The 24,063-nt window shown below is 44.4% G+C and overlaps 2 protein-coding genes across 5 annotated transcripts in view; one reads left to right on the top strand and one right to left on the bottom strand.

The window, feature by feature from the left end:
* Positions 1–24,063, top strand: part of LOC137368229 (dedicator of cytokinesis protein 2-like) — a 1,222,644-nt gene that overhangs the window by 596,947 nt on the left and 601,634 nt on the right. The gene's annotated exons all lie outside the window — the stretch shown is intronic.
* The window catches only part of LOC137368256 (INSYN2B protein-like), a 133,527-nt gene that overhangs the window by 69,609 nt on the left and 39,855 nt on the right, over positions 1–24,063 (bottom strand). For 2 of the 3 annotated variants that reach the window (XM_068028711.1, XM_068028713.1), the window contains exons 2-3: positions 21,623–23,915; positions 7,164–7,238 (exon numbers count right to left, since the gene is read on the bottom strand). In XM_068028711.1, the coding sequence (XP_067884812.1) occupies positions 7,164–7,238; positions 21,623–23,262 (1,715 nt within the window). In that variant the 5' untranslated portion in view covers positions 23,263–23,915. The remainder of the gene's footprint in view (positions 1–7,163; positions 7,239–21,622; positions 23,916–24,063) is intronic. The other variant, XM_068028712.1, reaches the window with a different exon arrangement.

Below are 24,063 nucleotides of genomic sequence, written 5' to 3'. Positions count from 1 at the left end.
GATGGAAGGTGTCATCAACAGTGCCATCAAGCGGCACTTGCTTAGCAATAACCTGCTCAGTGACACTCAGTTTGGGTTCCGCCAGGGCCACTCAGCTCCCGGCCTCATTACAGCCTTGGTTCAAACATGGACGAAAGAGCTGAACTCAAGAGGTGAGGTGAGAGTGACTGCCCTTGACATCAAGGCAGCATTTGACCGAGTATGGCATCAAGCAACCCTAGCAAAACTGAGGTCAATGGGAATCAGGGGGAAAATCCTCCGCTGGCTGGAGTCATACCTAACGCAAAGGAAGATGGTTGTGGTTGTTGGAGGTCAATCATCTGAGCTCCAGGACATCACTGCAGGAGTTCCTCATGGTAGTGTCCGAGGCCCAACCATCTTCAGCTGCTTCATCAATGACCTTCCTTCAATCATAAGGTCAGAAGTGGGGATGTTTGCTGATGATGTTCAGCACCATTTGTGACTCCTCAGATACTGAAGCAGTCCATGTAGAAATGCAGCAAGACCTGGACAATATCCAGGCTTGGGCTGATACGTGGCAAGTAACATTTGCGCCACACAAGTGCCAGGCAATGACCATCTCCAACAAGAGAGAATCTAACCATCTCCCGTTGACAGTCAATGGCATTGCCATCGCTGAATCCCCCACGATCAACATCCTCGGGGCTACCATTGACCAGAACCTGAACTGGAGTAGCCATATAAATACCGTGGCTACAAGAGCAGGTCAGAGGCTAGGAATCCTGAGGCGAGTAAGTCACCTCCCGACTCCCCAAAGCCTGTCCACCATCTACAAGGCACAAGTCAGGATTGTGATGGAATACACTCCACTTGCCTGGATGGGTGCAGTTCCAACAACACTCAAGAAGCTCGACACCATCCAGGACAAAGCAGCCCGCTCGATTGGCACCCCATCGACAAACATTCACTCCCTCCACCACCGACGCACAGTGGCAGCAGTGTGTACCATCTATAAGATGCACTGCAGCAATGCACCAAGGCTCCTTAGACAGCACCTTCCAAACCCGCGACCTCTACCAACTAGAAGGACAAGGGCAGCAAATGCATGGGAACACCACCACCTGCAAGTTCCCCTCCAAGTCACACACCATCCTGACTTGGAACTATATCACCGTTCCTTCACTGTCCCTGGGTCAAACTCCTGGAACTCCCTTCCTAACAGCACTGTGGGTATACCTACCCCACATGGACTGTAGCGGTTCAAGAAGGCAGCTCACCACCACCTTCTCAAAGGCAATTTGGGATGGGCAATAAATGCTGGCCTGGCCAGTGACGCCTACATCCCATGAATGAATAAAAAAAAATACACTTACATACTCACACATGGATGCACTCACACACTCTCACATCCACTTGCCCACAGTCTTGCAAACACACATGTTTGCTCACTCACATACCCACACACTCACCCAAACAAACACACACTCAGACTCACCTAAACACGCACACTCATACACATCATCACATACCCATCCACACATACTCACACTGACTCACACATCCGCCTGCATGCTCACACACCGACACACTCACACTCACACACACACACACACACACACACACACACACACATGGACACTCATCTGCACATATGCACATACACATATGCATGCACAAACCCATATACAAATGCAAATGCACACACATATTCACTGACACACAGGCACATGCTCACTCATGCATATTTACGTTCACACACGTGAGTACACAAAATGCTCCCAGAGCTTGTTCTCTGAGCTGTAGCTGAATTCCACCTTTTTTCATTTTCTGTCTTTTCAACTGAAGAGACTAAACCTGAACCTGACTGTGCTTCTCAAAAAGTAATTTGACTTTCACTTTGAGGCTGAGTTTGCTGAACTTGAACTAGAATGAATATTTTTAAATAATGTCAATCGTTAATTGATTCATTCCATATATAAAGATTAAAAGTCGTCCTGATGACCAAACCTCATTGTGTAAAGGGCCACTGATATTCAGACGCTGAAGAGCATGCACCCTATTTAAGAGGCCCTGGCAGTCAGATTCCTTCTTTAAGAGGTGCAAAGAGAAATCCTTCACATAAAAAGGAAAGACATAAAGAACTTACATTTATATAGAAACTTACAGAACCTCAGGACGTCCCAAAGTGCTTTACAGCCAATGAAGTACGTTTGAAGTGCAGTCACTGTTGTAATGTGGGAAATGTAGCTGCCAATTTGTGCACAGCAAGCTCCCATAAACGACAATGAGATAAATGAGCAAATAATCTGTTTTTAATAACATTGATAGAGGGATAAGTATTGAGCAGTCCCCTGCTCCTCTTCAAAATAGTGTCATGGGATCTTTTGCATCCACCTGAGAGGGCAGATAGACTCAGTTTAGCATCTCAGATGAAATGCAGCATTTCTGGCTGTGCAGCACTCCCTCAATATTCCACTGAAGTGTCAGCCTAGGTTATATGCTCAGATTTCTGGTGCCTGAGTTATGTGCTGCTTGACTCAGAGATGAGACTGTACCCACTAAACCACACTTAACTCAGCAAGGGATACCAGTCACGTGATTCCCACTTTAAGAAATCAGGAAGGTAAAAGCAGGGCTCTTTCTGATGAAATCCATCTCTATAAATTTCTGACATTGAGTTGTACTCTTTAAGGTTCCTGATTTGAGACTTCCTTTTTTAACACCCAGTCCTTCACCCTGTGTGAAATATTTCCCAATCAGTAATGTGTTTACGTCCCCGCACACATCTGTCTAATTGCTCTGCTAAAGGGTACAATTCTAAAGGGGCTTCAGGAGCAGAGGGGCATGGGTGTATATGTGCATAAGTCATTGAAGGTGGTAGGACAGGTTGAGAGAGCGGTTAATAAAGCATACAGTTTCCTCGGCTTTATTAATAGGGTCATAGAGTACAAGAGCAAGGAGGTTCACACTAGCACAGCCTCAACTGGAGTATTGCATCCAGTTCTGGGCGCCACACTTTAGGAAAGATGTGAAGGCATTGGAGAGAGTGTAGAAAAAAATCATGAGCATGGTTCCAGGGATGAGGAACTTCATTTAAGCAGATAGATTGGAGACGTTGGGACTGTTTTCCTTGGAAAAGACTGAGAGGAGACTTGATAAAGGGAGAATGTTCAGGGTTACTGGGAGAAGGCGGTGGAATGGCACTAGGTGAATTGCTCATTTGGAGAGCTGGTGCAGATATGATGGTTTGAATGGTCTCTTTCTATGCTGTAACAATTCCATGATTCTGTGCGTTATTGTCACATAGGCTGGAGCAGCTGTTGGCATGGTGCAGGTTAAAACTGCCTTGTAAAAATATGACTTTTGAAATACATTTCATAATTGGAGAATATTTTTGTGCAATCATAATTTGGACTCATGGATTTGGATTAATGATTAAATGGCCTGTGCCACAAATGCTGTAAGCCGATTGTGCTCTGATCCAGTTGTTCTTAGCAGAATGATCTGCATTTAATGTCAAGTGAAAAAAAGTGCAAGTCTTATCAGGGATATAATTATAATTACAATCATTGTATTTTGACCAATTAACCCTTCGTAATCAAGGTAAGATGCAACTCAACATCCAAGTGTGACTTAAAGCATGTGTTTGGACTCCACTGCTCTGTCAGTGCATAAGCATCATTCAATCTGATATAAAGTCTTAGAACTAAGACCCCTTACCCTGTACTGAGTTAGCTATTCTCAGCTTGGATGATGACAGGGTGGATGTAAAGAAGAATTTGCATTTATAAAGCACTTTTCTCAACCTCAGATAGTTTCGAAGTGCTTCAGAGCCAATGGAATACTTTTTGAAGAGTAGTCGCTGGTGTAATGTAGGAAATGCAGCAGCTAATTTGCACACAGCTCCCACAATCAGTCATGAGATTGACCAGATAATCTGTTTTAGTAATGCTGCTTTGAGGGATAAATGTTGGCCAGGACACTGCAGAGAACACCCCTGCTCCTCTTCGAATAGTGCAGTGGGATCTTTTACCTTTCACCCAAAAGACAGCACCTCCAACAGTGCAGCACTCTATCAGTACTGCACTGGAAGCTGCAGCCTGGATTATGTGTTCAGGTCTCTGGAGTGAGCCTTGAACCCACAATCTTCTAACTTTGAGGTCAGACTGCTACCACTGAGCCACTGAAGTGTTAAGGAAGGGAAAATCATGCTAGGGTTTCTGTTCTTGATTGTTAGTTGGACTCCTATTAGAATGTGTATCGGATAGATTTTGGTCTGGTCCAGACTCATAGAATAGAATTTGTACAAAAGGAGGCAATTCGGCCCCTCGAGTCTGTGCTGGCTCCTTCAAAGTGAAATCCAATTAGTTCCACCCCCTTCACTGTTTCCCTATGTCCCTGCAGTTTATTCTCCTTCAAGTATTTATCCAATTCCCTTTTGAAGTTATACATTCCAAATCCTAACCACTCGTTGTGTGAAAACATTTTTCTTCATATAGCCTCTGGTTGTTTTGTCAATCACCTTAAATCTGTGTTGTCTCGTTGTTGACCCTACAGCCATTGGACACAGTTTCTTTTTATTTACTCTATCTAAACCCTTTTTGATTTTGAACACCTCCGCCAAATCTCCTCTTAGTCTTCTCTGCTGTAAGGAGTGCAACCCCAGCTTCTCTAGTCTATCCACATAACTGTAATCCCACATCCCTGGAACCATTCTAGTAAATCTCTTCTGTCCTCTCTCAAAAGCCTTCATGTTCTTCCTAAAGTGTGGTGCCCAGAATTGGACACAATACTCTAGCTGGAGCTGAACTGGTGTTCTATATATCTTTTTGCACTCTCTGTCTCTATTTATACAGCCCAGGATTCCATATGTTTTATTAACTGCTTTGTTAAATACATCACACAACCAGTACATGGCCAAACCAAAAGGGCTAGCAATGTATCAAATTGCAGAACCCACAGAATCATCTGTCAAAGATCAAGAAAAGCAATACAAGAGAAAACTTGGAGTGGAATTGCTATGAAGTGCTTACTCCCAACCAACTGTGCAACAGCCCCAACAAACAAATTTCTCTGCAGCACCTGTGGAAGAGCCTGTCACTCCAGAATTGGCCTTTATAGCCACTCCAGGCGCTGCTTCACAAACCACTGACCACCTCCAGGCGCGTATCCATTGTCTCTCGAGATAAGGAGGCCCAAAAGAAGAAGCTTACTCCCATGTAGGGTCCATCTAGTGTTCAGTGAACTATATGCAAGTATCACACAAATCTCTCTACTTCACATAGATACTGAGATGTCAAGATCCAAAACTTTCCAGGCCACATCTCGAACTTGAGACACGAGAGAGTAATGTTTTGAAAGGACATAATTTCACCAGTGGGTTTAGTTCCTCATTTACTTGAGTTGAATCCCAGAGAGGAACAGCGTCTTGAGCTGCTTCACCTGCAAGTAATGCCATGATGCCTTTACAATCTAAACTTCAACATGGCCTAGCAAAGAATTTTCAAAATACTTGCTAATAAACTAATATGCACCCCTTTAAGCGTCAGCAAGAGCTGGGGTGAAAATATATGGCTTGAAATCCTGTAGGCTTCCAGCACCGGCCTTGATGAAGTAAACGAGGTCAAAGGGGAAGGCAGGTCATTACAAAGGGACAGATGAGTGTGAGGGCCACCTCAAGCACATCTCTAGTACTTGCCTGCCCAAGATAGCTCTGTCCTCCGGCCACTTTCTTGGCCTGCACCTTATTGACAGGGCCCACATTCACATTGGATGCCCCACAACAACCTCCGCAGGTACACTAGGTTCCAAATGGGTGCAACAAATGGAAATTTCTTGTGTAATAAAACCCCTGCCCCTCAATCCACCCCCTTGCATCAGTGGCCTTGTAAGGGATGGACAGAAGCAAACAGAAAACTACATGGAAATGGTAGGATATGGTGTAACTAAGTTTCCAACATTTTCTACAGCAATGGCAGGAGAATGGTAGAAAACCTGAGGAATTTTGGGATCAGTATGTTTCTCTGTATTTTACCGTATGCTTTTATTAATATAGTATACATAAATCAAAGTGTTGATTCAGCAATATAATCGATTCAATCCAGTTTTTATGCACCTTGTGATGTAACTAGTTAGGTCACATAAGATAATATGGGATTCTGTTTGACAAGATTTTGAAAGCATGTGACAGAAATTCACGATCATCAAGTCTGATCCTCGCCTCATCTGACATCCATTTCTGCGGTAACACAGATAGGAACATTGGGAACAGGGGTAGGCCATTCAGCCCCTCATTCAATTAGATCATGGATGATCTGTACCTCAACTTTGCTCCATATCCCCGATACCCTCAACCGACAAAAAAATGTTATCGATCGCAGGCTTGAAAACTCGAATTATCCCTCAGCATCAACAGTCTTTTTGGGGAGATTTTTATTACTCTTTGTGTGAACAAGTGCTTCCTGATTTCCCCCTAAATTTCCTAGCTCTAGTTTTAACATGAGGCCTCCTTTGCTCTGGACTCCTCCACTAGAGGAAGTAGTTTCTCTGTTTCAATCCTATCCCTTTATCATTTTAAACAGCTCAGTTGGATTGCCAAGGGGACACAAGCCACGTAAACCCTCCCTTTCCAATCCTCCTCTCTGCTTGTTGATTTGTCTCTTTTATAATGTAAGGGCGAACTAAAGATCTCAAAGCACTTCAGGTGCAATTCATTACTTGGAAGAGCAGAGATTATTGTTATGTAGGCCATCATCATTAAATGAAAAGCTGTGTGACATGCTCCAAGTTAAAGAGTTATTTCAGCACTGATACATCCTATGTAGAGACCCCAGTCCAAATGGGGTCATTTTCATTGAAGAATTTTACTGATTTCTCAGTTTTGTTCTGCTTTCTCCAATGGTCAGATTAGTGAATATATTTTACAAATGATTATTATGTTATCAGGAACGATCAGATGATAATAACCCTGCCTAATGAACCACAGACATTAGCACCAACAAATAGATGAGAATTGGTTGTATCCCTGGAGACTAGGTCTGCTTAACAATGTGTAAGCATTTGAAATATCTCTAAAGAGCAGGGCTACATTCAGCTAAATTTATCTCTGAACTGTCATGGTCAAATGGAGCATTATTTGTCCAGTGAAGATAGCCTTATAGCACAGTCCAGTGTTGGACAGAGGAATAAGAAGGTGTGTCTACCTGTAGATGATGCAGGCACAGTCTCGACAGGTCCCACAGTTTGCAATGTCCTGCCCGGTGTGGTAGGATTGTCTCCTAGAATGCAAACCGCACAATTAATCATTTATCTAATGACAATACACACACACACATGCAAGTATTCCCTCTCCCTCTCCTTCTCCCACCCTCTCCCCTTCTCTCCAGAATACACTGACTTTTGCTGGTTTACAGTTCCTATAGGAAAAGAGTGGGGTGCAGGGGAGGGTTGGGGTGTGACTAATATGACAGGTCTTTTAAAAAGCCAGCACGGAAACAATGGACAGAATGGCCTCCTTCTATGCTATAAGATTCACTGGATGATCCTATGAATGTTTCTACAATGCTCCTGACCGTATAGCCCTGAAAATTCCCAGGCAGCAATCCCAGAAATTATCAAGGAACCCCAGCACTGACCCCTCCAGAGTTTGGGGATTCAGTAGGAGGTTCTATCATTAAACTATCCATGGATTGAATCCTTGTCTACTGTCACCTGAGGGGAGCAGGGGCAGTTTTTCCCCGCAATGATGATTTCACATGTTCTTCAGCCCCCCGTGTACAGAAGGTTGACAACAGGGGAGATGGGGGCAGGCTGTGATCATGACCTGAACCCCCCAAAATGGGCCTTACACCCTCTGTTCTTGAGGCATCTGAATATGCTCTGGGAGGCTGAAATTGTGGAAACTGTCTAAGTAGGAAGACCCTGACCTGGTTCTTCACCTGCTCCACCATGCCCGCCACCCACCACCTGCCTCGCTGCATTATATTAGATTATATTAGAGATACAGCACTGAAACAGGCCCTTCAGCCCACCGAGTCTGTGCCGAACATCAACCACCCATTTATACTAATCCTACACTAATCCCATATTCCTACCAAACATCCCCACCTGTCCCTATATTTCCCTACCACCTACCTACACTAGTGACAATTTATAATGGCCAATTTACCTATCAACCTGCAAGTCTTTTGGCTTGTGGGAGGAAACCGGAGCACCCGGAGAAAACCCACGCAGACACAGGGAGAACTCGCCTTCTTGGGTGTGGGCGGGCGTTCCACAAGGGCTGCTTGGGAACTCCCAACAGAGGCCAGAACCTGGTGTATCAGGATTCTGGTATAATATGACATCTTCCTGCTGAATTGCAGAAGGAGTGCACTGGCAACGCCATGAAAACGCAGCCCCCTTCCGTTGGCAGGTTAGCTCATCCACAACGATGTTCCCAATAGTTTCCTCACCAGACATTCACGTGTGCCTATTTCCTCGCAGAGGTTACTGGATAATGATTGGAGGTAGGAACCCTGACAAATTCCTTTCCACTCGACTACCTCCCCACTCTGCCCCCTCAACCAAGAGATGCAGAGGCCAATTGACGCAACTACCATCAGGCAGGTCACGGTCGGTGAACTCAGTAGAGACCTTGTCTGGAACCTTCCAGGTTTCTGTGAGCCAATCCCACCACACTGAGCAGTGCACAAAGCCATTGTGGCAACAGCTGCTTTCATACCTTCATTTCAGAAAGAACGAACTTTTATAACCTCAGGATATCTCAAAGTGCTTTCTAGCCAATGATATATTTAGAAATGTAGTCACTGTTTTTTTAAGAAATGTTCCACGTTAATTACAAGGGGCGTTCAATTGAGCATAAAATGAGCATTAACAACAGAGAGTAAGGCCTTTGAGGAGAATAATGATGTCCATGTTGAGCACGCTAGAGAAGAGGGCGGAGAAACCTCTTCACACAATGAGTTTGGGCTGTAAAATTCATTGTCACAGTTAATGCTTGAAGCTGAAATTCTGTTGGCTTTCAAGATGAGATGGAGGAAAAGAGGATGAAGGGATATGGGAACGGTGCAGGTAAATGTAATTAGAACAATTTGTTTTCATGCAAGATTAAATGACCTGTTTACATGTTGCAACTTTTAAGCATTTCCAGAATGAATGAAGGGATGAAAGCATGAATGAATAAAGAAACAAAGGAAGGAAGGAAGGGAATGAAGGAGGGAGGGGACGTGCAGTTATAAAAAGTGCCTTATCGTATCTCAAAGTGCTTCACAGAATGAATTTTTTTTAAAGTAACTGCTGCCATGTAGGCAAATACAGTAACAATTTTACATGAGTAAGCAGTTAATGTGTTTTTTTTGTGTGGTTGGTTGAGAGGGGAATGTGGGAATATTTCCCCAGGGCACCAGAAAACCTTCCTTAGGATTATATAATCATAGAAAGATACAGCACACAAGAAGAGCACTCAGCCCATCCTACCTGTGCTGCTCTTTGATAGAGCTGTTCAATTAGTTCCACTCCCCATAGCCCTATACATTTTTTCCCTTCAAAGTATTTATCTACATCTTCTTCATTGTTTAGGGGCATGGGTTTCTTTAGCACCCAATCAGACTGCCTGAACTTGGTCTAATGCCTTGTGCAAACTAATTCACCTCTGCCAATTCAGCGGTTACTCAGTACTGCACTGGACTGCACTGGATTAAGTGCCCAATAATTCAAATGGGACTAAGGGTTAAAAAGTTGAATCTTTTAAAAAATATTCATTCTTGGGATAGGGCCTGTTTGGCAAAGCCAGCATTTATTGCCCAACCCTAGTTACCCTTGAGAAGGTGCTGGTGTGTCTTCTTCTTGAACCCCTGCGGTCCTGTATGCCAAAGGTGCTCCCACAGTTTTTGACCCAGGGCCAATGAAAGAACACCGATATATGTCCAAGTTGGGATGGTGTGTGACTTGGAGGGAAACTTGCAACTGGTGGTGTTTCCATGCACCTGCTAACCTTGTCCTAGATGGTGGAGAAAATAAGATGCTTTGGGCTATGAAGTGAAATAATCAGCCCGGGCTCCAATTTCTCAGTGCTGTTGAGCACCCCCATTGAAAAATGTGAGGACAAACCCAATCTTGGCTGTGGTACATGGTCAACTAGCTTGTAGATGCCGCAGGGCCGATTTTAACTATTGGAGGTGATGAACCTGCCATCTCTTATGTACCTGCCCTATTTTAAGAACATAAGAACGCTTCCCTCACCATTGGAGTCATGACTGAAAGTTCAAATCAGCCCATCGTTGTCAAGCCACACACATCATGGCCCCGCTGGCTACAAAATAATACTTGGATACAAGACAGAACGATGTTGAACCAGAAAGTGTGAGTCAGTCACTGCTCACACCGTGCCGTCTTAGGGATTCCCATACATGTGTTTCAACTCCCACATCCTGTCAAAGAGCAATATCTTCTCGTCTTTCTGTGCTTTCCTTTCTAAGCCCTCTCTTGACCTCTGGCTCTTTATCCGCTTCTGTCTGTCAACCTCACTTGCCTTCTACACTGATTATTTTGGATTCACATTGGTAAAAGTTGCCTTTGCGAGGTTGTATGAAACTCCTTTGTCTGCTGTTTCAACAAAGGGATTAACCTTAATATCACAGAGAGCCATTTCAAAGCCATTTATCTTTATCCAGTCATGCCACTTCATCTTAATCGGTTTACTTTCTATGTAATTTGGCTGAATTCCAACCCATTTTCCAAGTGGGTGGGGTAATTCCCTTAAAGACCTCCTCGGGGATCTGAGAGTGTTGGCGAAAATGTTCGACCATTGTGTGCAGGGCTTGAGTCGTTGCTCAAACATGAAGAGCAGCCATTGCACTACAAGACCAGGTCAATCTTATAAGTACTTATATATGCTTCCACTGCAGGAGAATTGGTAACGAGAGGACACAGATTTAAGATATTTGGCAAAAAAGCCAGGGGGCGAGATGTGAGTTTTTTTTAATGCAGCAAGTTGTTATGATCTGGAATGTGCTGCCTGAAAGGATGGTGGAAGCAGATTCAACAGTAACTTTCAAAAGGGAATTGGAGAAATACTTGAAAAGGAAACATTTTCAGGGCCATGTGCAGGGGAGTGGGACCAATTGGATAGCTCTTCAATAGCCGCCACAGGCACGATGGGCCGAGCAACCTCCTTCTATGCAGTATGACTCTATTGCTATTCTTCATGCTGGAGCAGAAGACAGGAGGTTGAAGCCCCATTTCAAGACTTAAGCATATAATCTAACCAGACATATTAGTCCAGTAATACAGAAGATGTGCTGCATTGTCTGACAAGCCACCTTTTGGTTGGGACATTAAACTTATGCTCTATATCACCTCTCAGTTGGAGGTAAAAAAAATCCCATGCCACTACAAAAAAAAAGTTTTAATTTTCTGCTGGTTGCAAAATAAATCCTATTGCCCTGAAAAACACCACAGGATTATAATCAGTTCAGATATGTAGCACACACCTCATTGAATATAAGGGCAAGGGAATTCCCCTATGTTCTGGCCAATATTTATTCCCCAACCAAAACTCACAAGTGTCATCTATGGCACAGTGGTGGTGCGTTCTCATCTAAGTCAAAGGTTAGCACCTGTTTGGCCCACAAAGGCGGAGAGAACTTAGACAGTTGAGCAATCGATCGCTTCTAGAAGTGTACTTCAGCTCAAGTGTCTAACGTCGGTTGGGGAGGGGAGGGATCATCAGAGCCACCTGATGAAAAAGGCTTGCGCCTTTTCCTCCCCTCCAGTTCTAAAAGACAGCGTCACAGCCAAGGTTTTCTGGAGGCAAGGGGAACAGATAGGGACGATTTGGAGAATCTATTCCTGCTGGTTGTGGAGTCTAGGACTTGGGAGCATTGTCTCAAAATTAGAGCCAGACCTTTCAGTAGTGAAATTAGAAAACACTTCTACACACAAGGGTGGTCGAAATTTGGAACTCTCTTCTGCAAACAACAAGTGATGCTGCATCAATTGTTAATTTTAAAACTGAAATCAAAAGATTTTTGCTAACCAACGGGATTAAGGGATATGGGGTAATGGTGGGTATATGCAGTTAAGTTACAGATCAGCCGCGATCTCACTTAACGACAGAACAGGTTCGAGGGGCTGAATGGCCTCTTCCTGCTCCTATTTCTTATGACATTAACAGAACTAAGGGATATGGGGATAGTGCGGGAAGGAGGAGTGGAGGTCGAAGATCAACCATGATATCACTGAATGGTGGAACAAGCTCGAATTGGGTATAGTCTATTCCTGCTTCTATTTCTTATGAGCTGAGGTAGATCGTAGCCTTCAACATTCATTCTCCAAGTCTCATTTCTGTGATGTGGTTCTTTCCTGGTCACGCAGCATTCTCCTCTGATATGAGAGAGCTCCTGGGACCATAATGATGTCTCATCCAGCTCTAACACCGGCAGCTGTCAAAGACAGCAATAATAGATTCCATTAAAATTACTTTGTTTAAGTCTATATTTAAGTAAAGTGCTTTTAATTTCCTTTGATGGATTTTATGCTTGTTAAGGTGAGGGATGGTAATTATAGAAAAGAGAACATTTCCACTTGGTATTCAAAGCCGATTCGAGAGACTCCTAAACGGAAGTGGAGTGCCCGTCTGTAGGACGCCTTATAGAATTTGGCTGTTTTCAATCCTCTCGCTGTGCAAAATGATTGTCTCCCAAGAAGCCATGGCAGAAGCTGCAACTGCCCTGTCCTCTTGCTGTTTTCAGAGAATCAGAATCTTACAGCACAAGTGGTCATTCAGCCCATCGTGACTGTGCCATCTCTCTGAAAGAGCGATCCAATTAGTCCCACTTCCCTGTCCTTTCCCCATAGCCCTGCTAATATTTACTTTTCAAGTATTTATTTAATTCCCCTTTTCCTGGGCTTTATAACTAGAGGCATAAAGCAGCAAAGCAAGGAAGTTGAATCTTTATAAAACACTGATTCAGCCTCAACTGGAATATTGTGTCCAATTCTGGGCACCACACTTTATGATGGATGTGAAGGTGATGTGGACTTTGTGCGAGGCTTGGTCGGTGATGCCTCCATGGTCAAATGGCATGCTCAGAGCCAAGGCTCACATGGGAAAAATATGGAGGTGGGCGAGGGGCAGGATGGAAGGTGGCATCTGTGGAATCATGCTGCAGCATCAGGAAAGGTCAATGAAGCTGGATGAGACAAACCAGCAGAGGGTGCAGAAAAGATTTACGAGGAAGTTTCCAGGGATGAGAGAGTTCAGTTACGTGGATGAATTGGAGAAGGTGGGTTTGCTCTCCTTAGGGAAGAGAAGGTAGAGAGGAGACTTGTTAGAGGTGTTCAAAATCATGAGGAGTCTGACAGAGTAGATAGAGGGAAACTGTTCCCATTAGTGAAAGGATCGAGAAACAGAGGACACCAATTTAAGGTAATTGGCAAAAGAAGCAATCGCAACGTGAGGAAAATCTTTTTTTACGTAGTGAGTGGTTAGGATCGGGAATGCACTGCCTGAGAGTGTGGTGGAGATAGGTTCAAATGAGGCCTTCAAAAGAGAATTGAATAATTATCTGAAGAGAAAAACTTGTGCCACGTGGAGGGCAGTCCCTGAACCCCCAACTGCTCCCACCGCACAACACTCCCCTCCCGCTAACCGACCGCCCCCCCCACCTTGCCTCGCTGGGGCCCGGCCGATTGTCCTCAGCGAGGCCCCAAAAACTTACCTTCGTTCCAGGTCGGTCTTTCACCTTGCTTGCAATGGCTGGGCATATTCCCAGCAGTGGCCAATACTCCCGGTGGCGCTGCTGGGACTAAGAGCTGTCGGCCTGCTGATTGGCCAGCAGCTCCATTGGGTGGGACTTCCTGCCTAAAGGAGGTGGAAGTCCTGCCCAAGGGCAATTAAGGGCCGGGGTAGCGAAAAATCCTGGCCTGGCTCCCCAGGTCCAGTGGAGGCGGGCTCGCCCTGACTTTTCGACCAGTGGGGGGGGGGTGTCCAGCCAATGTAAAATTCTGGCCCTAGAGTCTATGTCTCAAGGTGCCTCCGATAATGAACAAGAATGAGATAATCAGTTCTGGTGATGTTGGTTGAGGGATAACCACTGGCCAGTACATCAGGAGAACGCCCTGCCTTTCTTCAAAATAGTGCCATGTGATCTTTGTCATCTATCTGAAAGGGCCAAAAGGGCCTCAATTTAATTTCCCAGCCAAGAGATGGCACTTCCGACAGTGCAGCACTTCCTCAGCACTGCACTGGAAATATCTGCCTAGATTTTGTGTTCTAAGACTCTGGAGTGAGACTTGAACCTACAACGGACTCAGAGGCAGGATTGCTACCCACTGAGCCACAGCTGACACAACTAGTTAAGCAAGTTGCGGTGGAATGCCCTCTTAGTGCCCACGGCTCAACGGCACAATACAAATGAGGGAAGAGCCTCAAATTCGCTGACTCCTCTTCAACGCCTGGACTTCTGTCAATGTTAAAGGGGGAGAGCAGCACACCTCAAACAGGACTTGAAGAAAACAAATTATAAAAGATAACCGTATAAATCCAACCATTTTTAAGCTAATCATTAGTTTTAGATCTTTTAGATTTACCTAATTTTCCTTATAACTCTTCCCAACCTATCGATGACCTGCACTGTAGGTCTTGGCCTTCCAGCTGCACTTGCTCCCCTAATACATTATTCAGCAAAGCGCACGTCCATAACTTCAAGATTTCATTGATGGCAGTAAACTGTATGACCTTCAATCTCGTGGCTCTACGACATTCTCCGAAACGCCCTCAATAAATTGCAGCTCACTTCCAGCCATCAGTAATTCTCCATTTATTAATCAGGATAATGGTTGAACCCATAGCCCTGGTAAGCTCTTAAAATTGTTGAAAATCCGTTTGAGAGTGTTTTGTGTCTCTGGAGTCTCGAGACAGCAATTAATGTGTTCACTTCACAATTGACTGGTTGGTCACAGTCAGAAGGTTAACTCCAGTTGCACAATGCCTATTTCTCCTTGCACACTCTTCTTTTTGTGGGGGGAGGGGTCTGGGGCTTCTCTGATCAATACGCACCTACTCGCCTGTCCTGTTTGCTGCAATAGGAAGGCAACAAGAGGTTGAGTACTTTGCTACAATAAAAACAAAAAGTGCTGGAAATAATCAGCAGGTCTGGCAGCATCTGTGGAGAGAGCAGCAGAGTTAATGTTTCAGGTCAGTGACCTTTCATCAGAACTGACACCAGCACCAGTTCCAGCATGTCTTGTTTTTATTTCAGATTTCCAGCATCTGCAGTATTTTGCTTTTATTTGAGTACTTTGCTATTTGAGTGATTGTTTGATTGGCTGAAAAAAATGGCCTCAGTTTTTTTAAGGGGCAATCAAAGGTCAAAATGTTGCTCCCAACATTTTCAAAATAGAAAATAAAAACAAGAAATTGAATCTATTTCCAACATTTGTTTTAATAGTTTGGAGTTAATGTTACAGTAAAATAATGCAATTCCTGGAGTTTGAGTGGATTTATTACTGTAATATTAATGTTTGTCAGAGTCCCACAGTGTTCCAGTTCAAAATCTATAAAAGCAGCAAAACCGGGGAGTCAGAAATTTCCCTTGACCCATTGGCAGTACATTTAAGGGTTAGTCTCCAAACCATCAGGTTTGGTCATTTGCTAGAGGCGGTGAGTTGCCTAAACCACCTCAATTGAGGACAGTTAAAGGTTAGCCTTGTTCCTCTCCCTTGCTTCTTGAGCTCGATAAGTTTATTTACTAAATTCAACAAGCTAAGTTTATTTTGGAAACTTTTCTGAGATCAACTGTGTATATGTAGCATGGCTCAATATATTTTAATTCTGCGGGAATTGAGCTGACATGAGTAAAACTAGATTTTCCAACTAGAGACAATGAAAGGGCTGAATCATCTAGCCAGGTGGGTGCCATTTTACCTTGGCTAAGCAGTAATGTGGATATTGGCGAGAAGCCCAGGAGAGAATAGAGTGGGCTGGATGGGCTGAATGGCCTTGTCCTCCTTCCTATTTTCTTATACTTTCAGTAGCGAGAAATGGGACAACATCCTTCCATAGGCTGGACCTTCAGGAAAAGAGCCAGCACAAGGGGAAGCAAAATTGGGGACGGAATAAGGAAATAGAGAAACATATAGAGACAATAGTGTTGAGGGACAAAGGGACCCTCATAATTTTATACATCTCAATTAAATCTCCCCTCAGCCTCCTCTGCTCCAAAGAAAACAATCTCAGACTGTCCAATCTTTCCTCATCGCTAAAATTCTCCATTCCTTGCAACATCTCGCAAATCTCCTCTGTACCCTCTCTAGTGTGATTACCTCCTTGGTGTAATGCAGTGACTGAACAGTACTCTAGCTGTGGCCGAACCAGTGCTTGGGCAGTTCAGCGGCCTTAGATAGCCTGGCATGTGCCTTGAATTTAATTGTTTCAGTTTTCTTTGGAAATGCCTCATTCTGTTGTGTTTTTTAAAATCCATTTGCCATTAGCAGCAGCAGTCAGTGAAAATGCTATAGCTAAGCTTCCTTTGTCCTTAGCTTACGGTAATATTCTCCGGTCTACGGTTAATTGAAGCTTTTAAACTTGTGATGGGGATTGGTCAAGTTTGACCCAGGCAAGTTGGTCGCTACAATGAAAGTTTCAGATACCAGGAGGCACAAGTTAAAAATTAGGCTCTTGATATTATCCTGTGGGATAAAATTATTTAACCCAGTATTAGAAATTCCTTTGTCTGTTATTTTAGTGGAGCTGTTAATCTATTTATTTTAAACCCCGGAGTGTTTTTTATTCGTTCATGGGATGTAGGCTTCGCTGGCTAGGCCAACTTTTATTGCCCATCCCTAATTGCCCTTGAGAAGGTGGTGGTGAGCCACCTTTTTGAACCGCTGCAGTCCTTGGGGTGTAGGTATACCCACAGTGCTGTTAGGAAGGGAGTTCCAGGATTTTGACCCAGCAACAGTGAAGGAATGGAAATATAGTTCCAAGTCAGGATGGTGTGTGGCTTGGAGGGAAACTTGCAGGTGGCGGTGTTCCCATGCATCTGCTGCCCTTGTCCTTCTAGGTGGTAGAAGTCATGGGTTTGGAAGGTGCTGTCGAAGGAGCCTTGGTGAGTTGCTGCAGTGCATCTTGTAGATGGTACACACTGCTGCCACTGTGCATCAGTGGCAGTGGGAGTGAATGTTGAGGGTGGTGGAGGGGGTGCCAATCAAGCAGGCTGCTTTTTCTTGGATGGTGTCGAGCTTCTTGAGTGTTGTTGGAGCTGCACTCATCCAGGCAAGTAGAGAGTATTCCACCTACATGTGAATCCAGACCCACAGCAATGTGTTTGACTCCTAAATGCCCTCTGAAATGGCCTAGCAAGTTACTCAGCTGCATCACAACTGCCACAAAGTCTGAGAAAGGGAATGAATTTCATGTAAAACTTGAGGCATTTTTGCATTAATAACCCACAGCATAATTTTCAGGCCTCGGAATTCACAACTGAGAATTTTTTCACCCAAGGAGTAATGAGCAATATGGAGAAAGGCAGTTGAAGCCGTCACTGTAAATGACAAAAGTCCCTACCGATATTCTTCCCTCAGCCATGGATCAGTGGGTAGCACTCTCACCTCTTGACTCAGAAGGTTTGGGTTCAAATCCAATTCCGAAGACTTCAGCACAAAATCTAGGCTGACACTTCAGTGCAGTACTGAGGGTGTGCGACACTGTAGGAGGTGTCTTCTTTTAGCTGAGTCATTGAACTGAAGCTCCATCTGACCTCTCAGATAGACGTACAGCCCCTCAAGCTTGCTCTGCCATTTGATAAGGTCTTGGCTGATCGATTGTGGCCTCAACTCTACTTTCCTCTCTACCCCCTATACCTTTTGACTCCTTTGTCAGTCAAGAATCTATCTAACCCAGCCTTAAAAATATTCAATGACGCTGCCTCCACTGCTCTCTGGGAAAGAGAATTCCACAGCCTAACATAAGAACTCGGAATTAGGAGCAGGAGTAGGCAATTCAGCCCTCAAGCCTGCTCCACCATTCAGTACAATCATGGCTGATCTCAACTTGGCCTCAACTCCACTTTCCTGCCCGTTCTCTATAACCCTTCAACCCATTACTAATTAAAGATCTGTCTATCTCCTCCTTAAATTTACTCAATGTCCCGGCACCTACTGCACTCTGGGGTAGTGAATTCCACAGACTCACGACCCTTTGATAGAAGTAATTTCTCCTCATCTCTGTTTTAAATCTGCTAACGACCCTCTGAAAAAAAAAATTTCTCCTCATCACCATCTTAAATGGGAAACCCCTTGTTTTTAAACTGTGTCCCCTGGTTCTAGTCTCTCTCATAAGGGGAAACATCCTTTCAGCACCCACCCTGTCAAGTCCCCTTAGGATCTTAAATGTTTTAATAAGATTACCTCTCATTCTTCTAAACGCCAAAGAATACAGGCCCAACCTGTCTAAACTTTCTTCAGAAGATAAACCTCTTCATCCCAGGAATCAGCTGAGTGAACCTTCTCTGAACTGCTTCTAATACAATATTATCCTTTCTTAAGTAAGGAGACCAAAACTGTACACAGTACAGTTTCAGATCAGCCATGATCTTATTGAATGGCGGGGAAGGCTTGAGGGCTGAAAGGCCTACTCCTGCTCCTATTTCTTGTGTTCTTATGTTCTTACTACAGATCTGGTCTCACCAACACCCTGTACAACTATAGCAAAACGTCCTTAATTTTATATTCCATTCCCCTTGCAATAAGCAACATTCCATTTGCCTTCCTAATCACTTGCTGTACCTGCATACTAACTTTTTGTGATTCATGTCCCAGGACATCCAGATCCCTCTGTACCTCTCTTCATTTAAGTAATATACTGCTTTTCTATTCTTCCTGCCGAAAAGGACAAATTCACATTTTCCCACATAATGCGCAATCTGCCAAATTTTTGCCCACTCACTTAACCTATCTAAATCCCTTTGCAGACTTATATCCACCTCACAACTTAGTCTCCTACCTATCTTTGTGTCATCAGCAAACTTAGCAACCATACGTTCAGTCCCCTCGTCCGTGTCATTTAAATAGATCTTAAATAGTTGAGGCCCCAGCACTGATCCCTGTGGTACTCCACTAGTTACAGCTTGCCAACCCGAAAATGATTTGTTTATCCCTACTCTGCTTCCTGTTAACTAACCAATCCTCTATACATGCTAATATGTTACCCCCTACACTATGAGCTCTTATTTATAGTAACTTTTGATGTTGCATGTTATCAAATGCTTTTTGGAAATCCGAGTGCACCACATCTACTGGTTCCCCTTTATCCATGTTTCTTGTTTCTTCCTCAAAGAACTCTAATAAATTAGTCAAATATGATTTCCCTTTCACAAAACCATGATGACTCTGCCTGATTGCATTAAGATTTTCTAAGTGCCCTGCTATAACCTACTTATTAGTAGATGTTAGGCTAACTGGACTGTAGTTCCTGTTTTCTGTCTCCCTCCTTTCTTGAATAGCAGAGTTACATTCGCTATTTTTCCAATCTGATGGAACATCTCCAGAATCTAGGGAATTTTGGAAAATTACAACCAATGCATCTGTTATCTCAGCAGCCACTTCTTTTAAGACACTAGATTGAAGTCCATCAGATCCTAAGGACTTGTCAGCCTTTAGTTCTAATAGTTTTCTCAGTACCTTTTCACTTGTTTTAAGTTCCTCCCTCCCTTTCACCTCTTGATTTACAAGTATTTCTGGGATGTTACTTGTGTCTTCTACGGTGAAGACAGATGCAAAATATCTGTTCAACGCTTCTGCCATTTCCTTATTTCCCATTATTAATTCCCCAGACTCTCTCTCTAGAGGACCAACCTCAGTTTTGGCACTCTTTTCCTTTTTAAATAATTGTAGAAATTCTTACTATCTGTTTTTTATATTTCCAGCTAACTTTCATACTCTAATTTCTCCCATTTATTACTTTGTTTGTCATTCTTTGCTGTTTTTTAAATTCTGTCCAATCTTCTGACCTACCACTAATCTTCACAGAATTGTATGCTTTTTCTTTCAATCTGATACTATCTTTAACTTCCTTAGTCAGCCATGGATGGTGCATCCATCTCTTTGGATCTTTCTCACAGGAATGTATCTTTGCTGAGTGTTATGAAATATCTCCTTAAATGTCTCCCACTGCGTCTCTACTGACCTATCCCTTAACCTAATTTCCCAGTTCACCTTAGCCAGCTCAGTCTTCATACCCTTGTTATTACCTTTATTTAAATTTAAAGCCTAGTCTTAGACCCACACTTCTCTCCCTCAAACTGAATGCGAAATTCAATAATGTTATGATCACTGCTACCTAGAGGTACCTTTACCAATGAGGTCATTAATTAGTCCTGTCTCATTGTTCACTACCAGATCTAGTATAGCCTTCTCTCTGATCTAAGAAATTGTCCCAAAAACATTCTATATACTCACCTTCCAGGCTACCTTTGCTGATTTGATTCATCCAATCTATGTTTAGATTAAAATCACCCATGACTATTGCTGTACCTTTCTTACAAGCTCCCATTATTTCTTCCTGAATACCCCGTCCTAGTGTAGTTACTGCTAGGAGTCCAATATACTACTCCCACATGTCACTTCTTACTTTTGCATATTTCCTATCTCCACCCAAATGTGAAAGGTCCCATGACACTATTTCGAAGAAGAGCAGTAGAGTTCTCCCTGGTGTTTTGAGCAAAAATTATCCTTCAACCAACATTACCAGATTGCTGTTTGTGGGATCTTTCTGTGTGTAAATTGACCTCACCATTTTCTACATTACAACAGTGACTATGCTTCTAAACTTATTTCATTGACTTTAAAGAGATTTGGGACATCCTGAGTTGGGACAGGTGCATTTGTTTTTCTTTCTTTTCACTTGACAGCACCAAAGAACTTTCATCTGATTATTATGCATAAAATGGCCATAGCTTTTGCCGATGTAACCAAAGTAACTGCACCTCAAATTAATAACATGTCTCCAGCAAGGTCAGCATTTATTGTCCATCTCTAATTGCTCTTGAGAAGATGGCGGTGAGCTGCCTTCTTGAAGCCGGCTGAGTGCCTTACTGGGTTATGAGTGGACCCCATTGCTGTAGGTCTGGAATCATATATAGGCCATACCAGGTAAGGATGTGTGGATTTCCTTCCCAGAAGGTCATGAGTGAACCAGATGGGATTTTATAAACAATCCAGTAATTTCATGGTCACCATTACTGATAGTAGCTTCTTATTCCAGATTTTATTTAATTGAACTAAGAGTCCTCGGCTGCTGTGGTGGTGTGATTGGAACTCATGTCCCCAGATTACTCATCCAGTACCATAACCACGATGCGACTATACACCTGGGGGTTAAGCTTATAGGATATTCTTGAGGAACGTAATGAGGTGCTACACAAATGGAACACTTTTCCTTTCATTCACAAGAGAGACATAATGAGAAGGCACAGAGGTGGGATTGAATTAAAAGGATCTTCCTAAATATTGTTTTTGTGCTGCAAACACTCATGAGTCCGTTTCTACAGATGCACCAAGAGTGAAAATGGTTGTGCTCGATACAAATAATAATCAACCTCTCCCTTTAATGCTCATGACAACTCACTCTGGGAATTCAGTGAAGTTGTCAGGTACATACCCATCTCTAACTGCTTCCTTCTTCTCCAGGTCCTGAATGACATCCAGTAAAACCTTAATGGTCTGCTGGCTGGTCTGTAAGACATCCTCCATTGTCTGTAGCCTGGACTGCAGAGAAGTGATTTCATACTGTGTGGTGCGACCTGACTTGAACCTTTGGTTCCCTGCTGCGTTGGCTGGCTCCTTCAGATTGTCCTGAGGATTTTTGCCACTGGGCACAAGTTCCAGTCGGTCATCAGAATGCAGTGAGGGCCCCGATTGGCTGTATTGGATGGCATGTTCTCCTGACTGGACAGAAGTCTTTGACGGTGGCTGTGATGGCTCGCTTTGTACTTGGGTCGATTCTGATGGGTTCAGCGTTGAGGTGCAAAGCTCCAATTGGTCAGTTCGATAGGAAATACTAGGCTGCCTGGGATTGAGCATGGATGCTGGGGTCTTTAAGCAGGACTTGGGGTAGACACCAAGTTGGTCCTTACCAAGCTGTTCCTTAAGGAGGGGTTGATGCATGTTAGGTAGCTCAGTCTTTCTAGGTTCAGAAAGGTTACTGTCCAAATTATATTTTGGTGCTTTCAGCTTGTTGCACATGCCCTGTTTCAGTGAGTATCGATCCAGATGGATTTCTTTAGATGGTGGCGGACTTGCCTTGGAGTTTAATTTGCAGGGTTTGATGGAGGGACTTCTCAAGTGGTCTGGAACATCACCCTTAGCTACACAGTGCTTCCCGGTGATCAATTGTTTGTGGTCCTGTTCTGCCAGACTGTCAGTTATGGCTTTGCAAAGTGTAGCCTTGTCCATAGCACGATGGCATACGGTCGAACCATTGGGGTTTTGGGTGTGGACCTCCTCCGAGGCCCAATCATTTTGCTGAGAGTTCTGGGAACGAGGCAGGGTCGGACTGGGTTCCACACAATTGCTCAGTGGTGCCCTGGCCGTCTCCGCCACCCTCCCATTGAGAGCTGTAGCTGCCTCGACTTCCTCTACCTCCTCCTCTTCCTCCTCCTCCTCGTGAGTGCCAGCCGCCTGCGGCTCCCCTTCTCCCCCGGAGGTTTTCGGGGAGGCATCTGAAAATGTTACACCATCCTGCTCAACCACCTCGCCAAAATCGCTGATACTCTTGCTCCTGAAGCGGAACGCTGGGAACTGCTTCTGAAGGCTAGGGGAGGTCTGAATGGCAGTGCTCATGCAGACCTTTCGGGGATTGGGAAGGGTCAGAGAGCAAGGCCGTGCCTGTTGCCAGTTTCTCGCCAGGCCCTGGGAACTTGCTATCGAAGCCTGTTGCCCACTGCCCTCCGGACCCTCAGCAGACACCTCGGGAGTCTTTTCCCCTCCCACCTCCTCCGGACCGTCGGCAAGGTCCTTGAAGCGCACCTGCTGGGTCTTGTGACGTCTCCGGTGTTGCCTCCTCTCGGCTTCCGATGAGCTCGCGGGGTCCCGCTTCAGTAGGACAGATCTGACAGTCATGGTACGATCTGAGTTTAAGTGAACATTTGAAGCCAGTGAATGATTTGTTTCTTTACTGACCATTATCTCCTGACCACAACAGTTTGTAAAGAAATTGAAGTATTCACCGCTTTCCCAGAAGGCCTCAGAATCCTCGGCTTCCAATTGGCTGAAAATGAGCACGTGACTGCTGAACCACATCCGCCACTGGTTGTATTGTGCAGTTCATTCTTCTGCAGCTCGCCGCAAACTCCTTCCTCCTGAAGAGTTATGGGATGCTCACGAAAAGTAGACAATTCATCAGGAGTCGCCTGATGAGGGAATAATTAGTTCTGGGCTCAGAAACGGTTAAGTAGTTGGCTTTATTCAGCTGGGACCTCACTGCCAGAGACATCCCCCAGGGAAGGGGCAGCCAATCAGGCACTGGTTACGTTCAAGGCCTCTGCTCAATAACTCCGCCCGACAGGGGCAATCACGCCCCACCGCGAGGAGGCAAGCAAGTGAAGAGTGATGTTGCGCCCCGCTCGGTCCTTGCTACCCTCCGTGTTGCATGCCACCTCTCGCCCACGAGGGAAACGAATCGACTTGACTCTCCTGGAGGTACTGTTTCCGTGGCAGGCTCCTTTGGGGCAGTTGTCGAGAGTTCGGATGTGGAACAGACAGCTGTCCCTGGGCAGGTAGTCTGGCTGGAGGAGTGGTGTCATCTTCCTCTCCCTCCCCCCACACGCTCGGCACACATTAAAGTTCAAACTGTGTCCATCACTTCAGAGCGCCTGCAGGTAATCTATTTTCTTCCAGCTCTCAGGTCACAGCGGTTCGACCCCAGGCAATTTTCAGGATTGCGTTGTCAGAACCTGAATAGTTGGAGATGAAGGAAGACAGTGGACATTAGTATTTGCACCACAGCTTTACAGAAAGCCTTTCACTAATGATTGACTAAAGCTCAGTGCAGCCACATCAAACAGTGCTGCAAACTGGATTGGCTCTGACATTCTTTTATTT

The sequence above is a fragment of the Heterodontus francisci genome, chromosome 1 (genome assembly GCF_036365525.1).
Source record: "Heterodontus francisci isolate sHetFra1 chromosome 1, sHetFra1.hap1, whole genome shotgun sequence".
Taxonomy (NCBI): domain Eukaryota; kingdom Metazoa; phylum Chordata; class Chondrichthyes; order Heterodontiformes; family Heterodontidae; genus Heterodontus; species Heterodontus francisci.
This window is presented reverse-complemented; position numbering and strand designations above follow the sequence as displayed.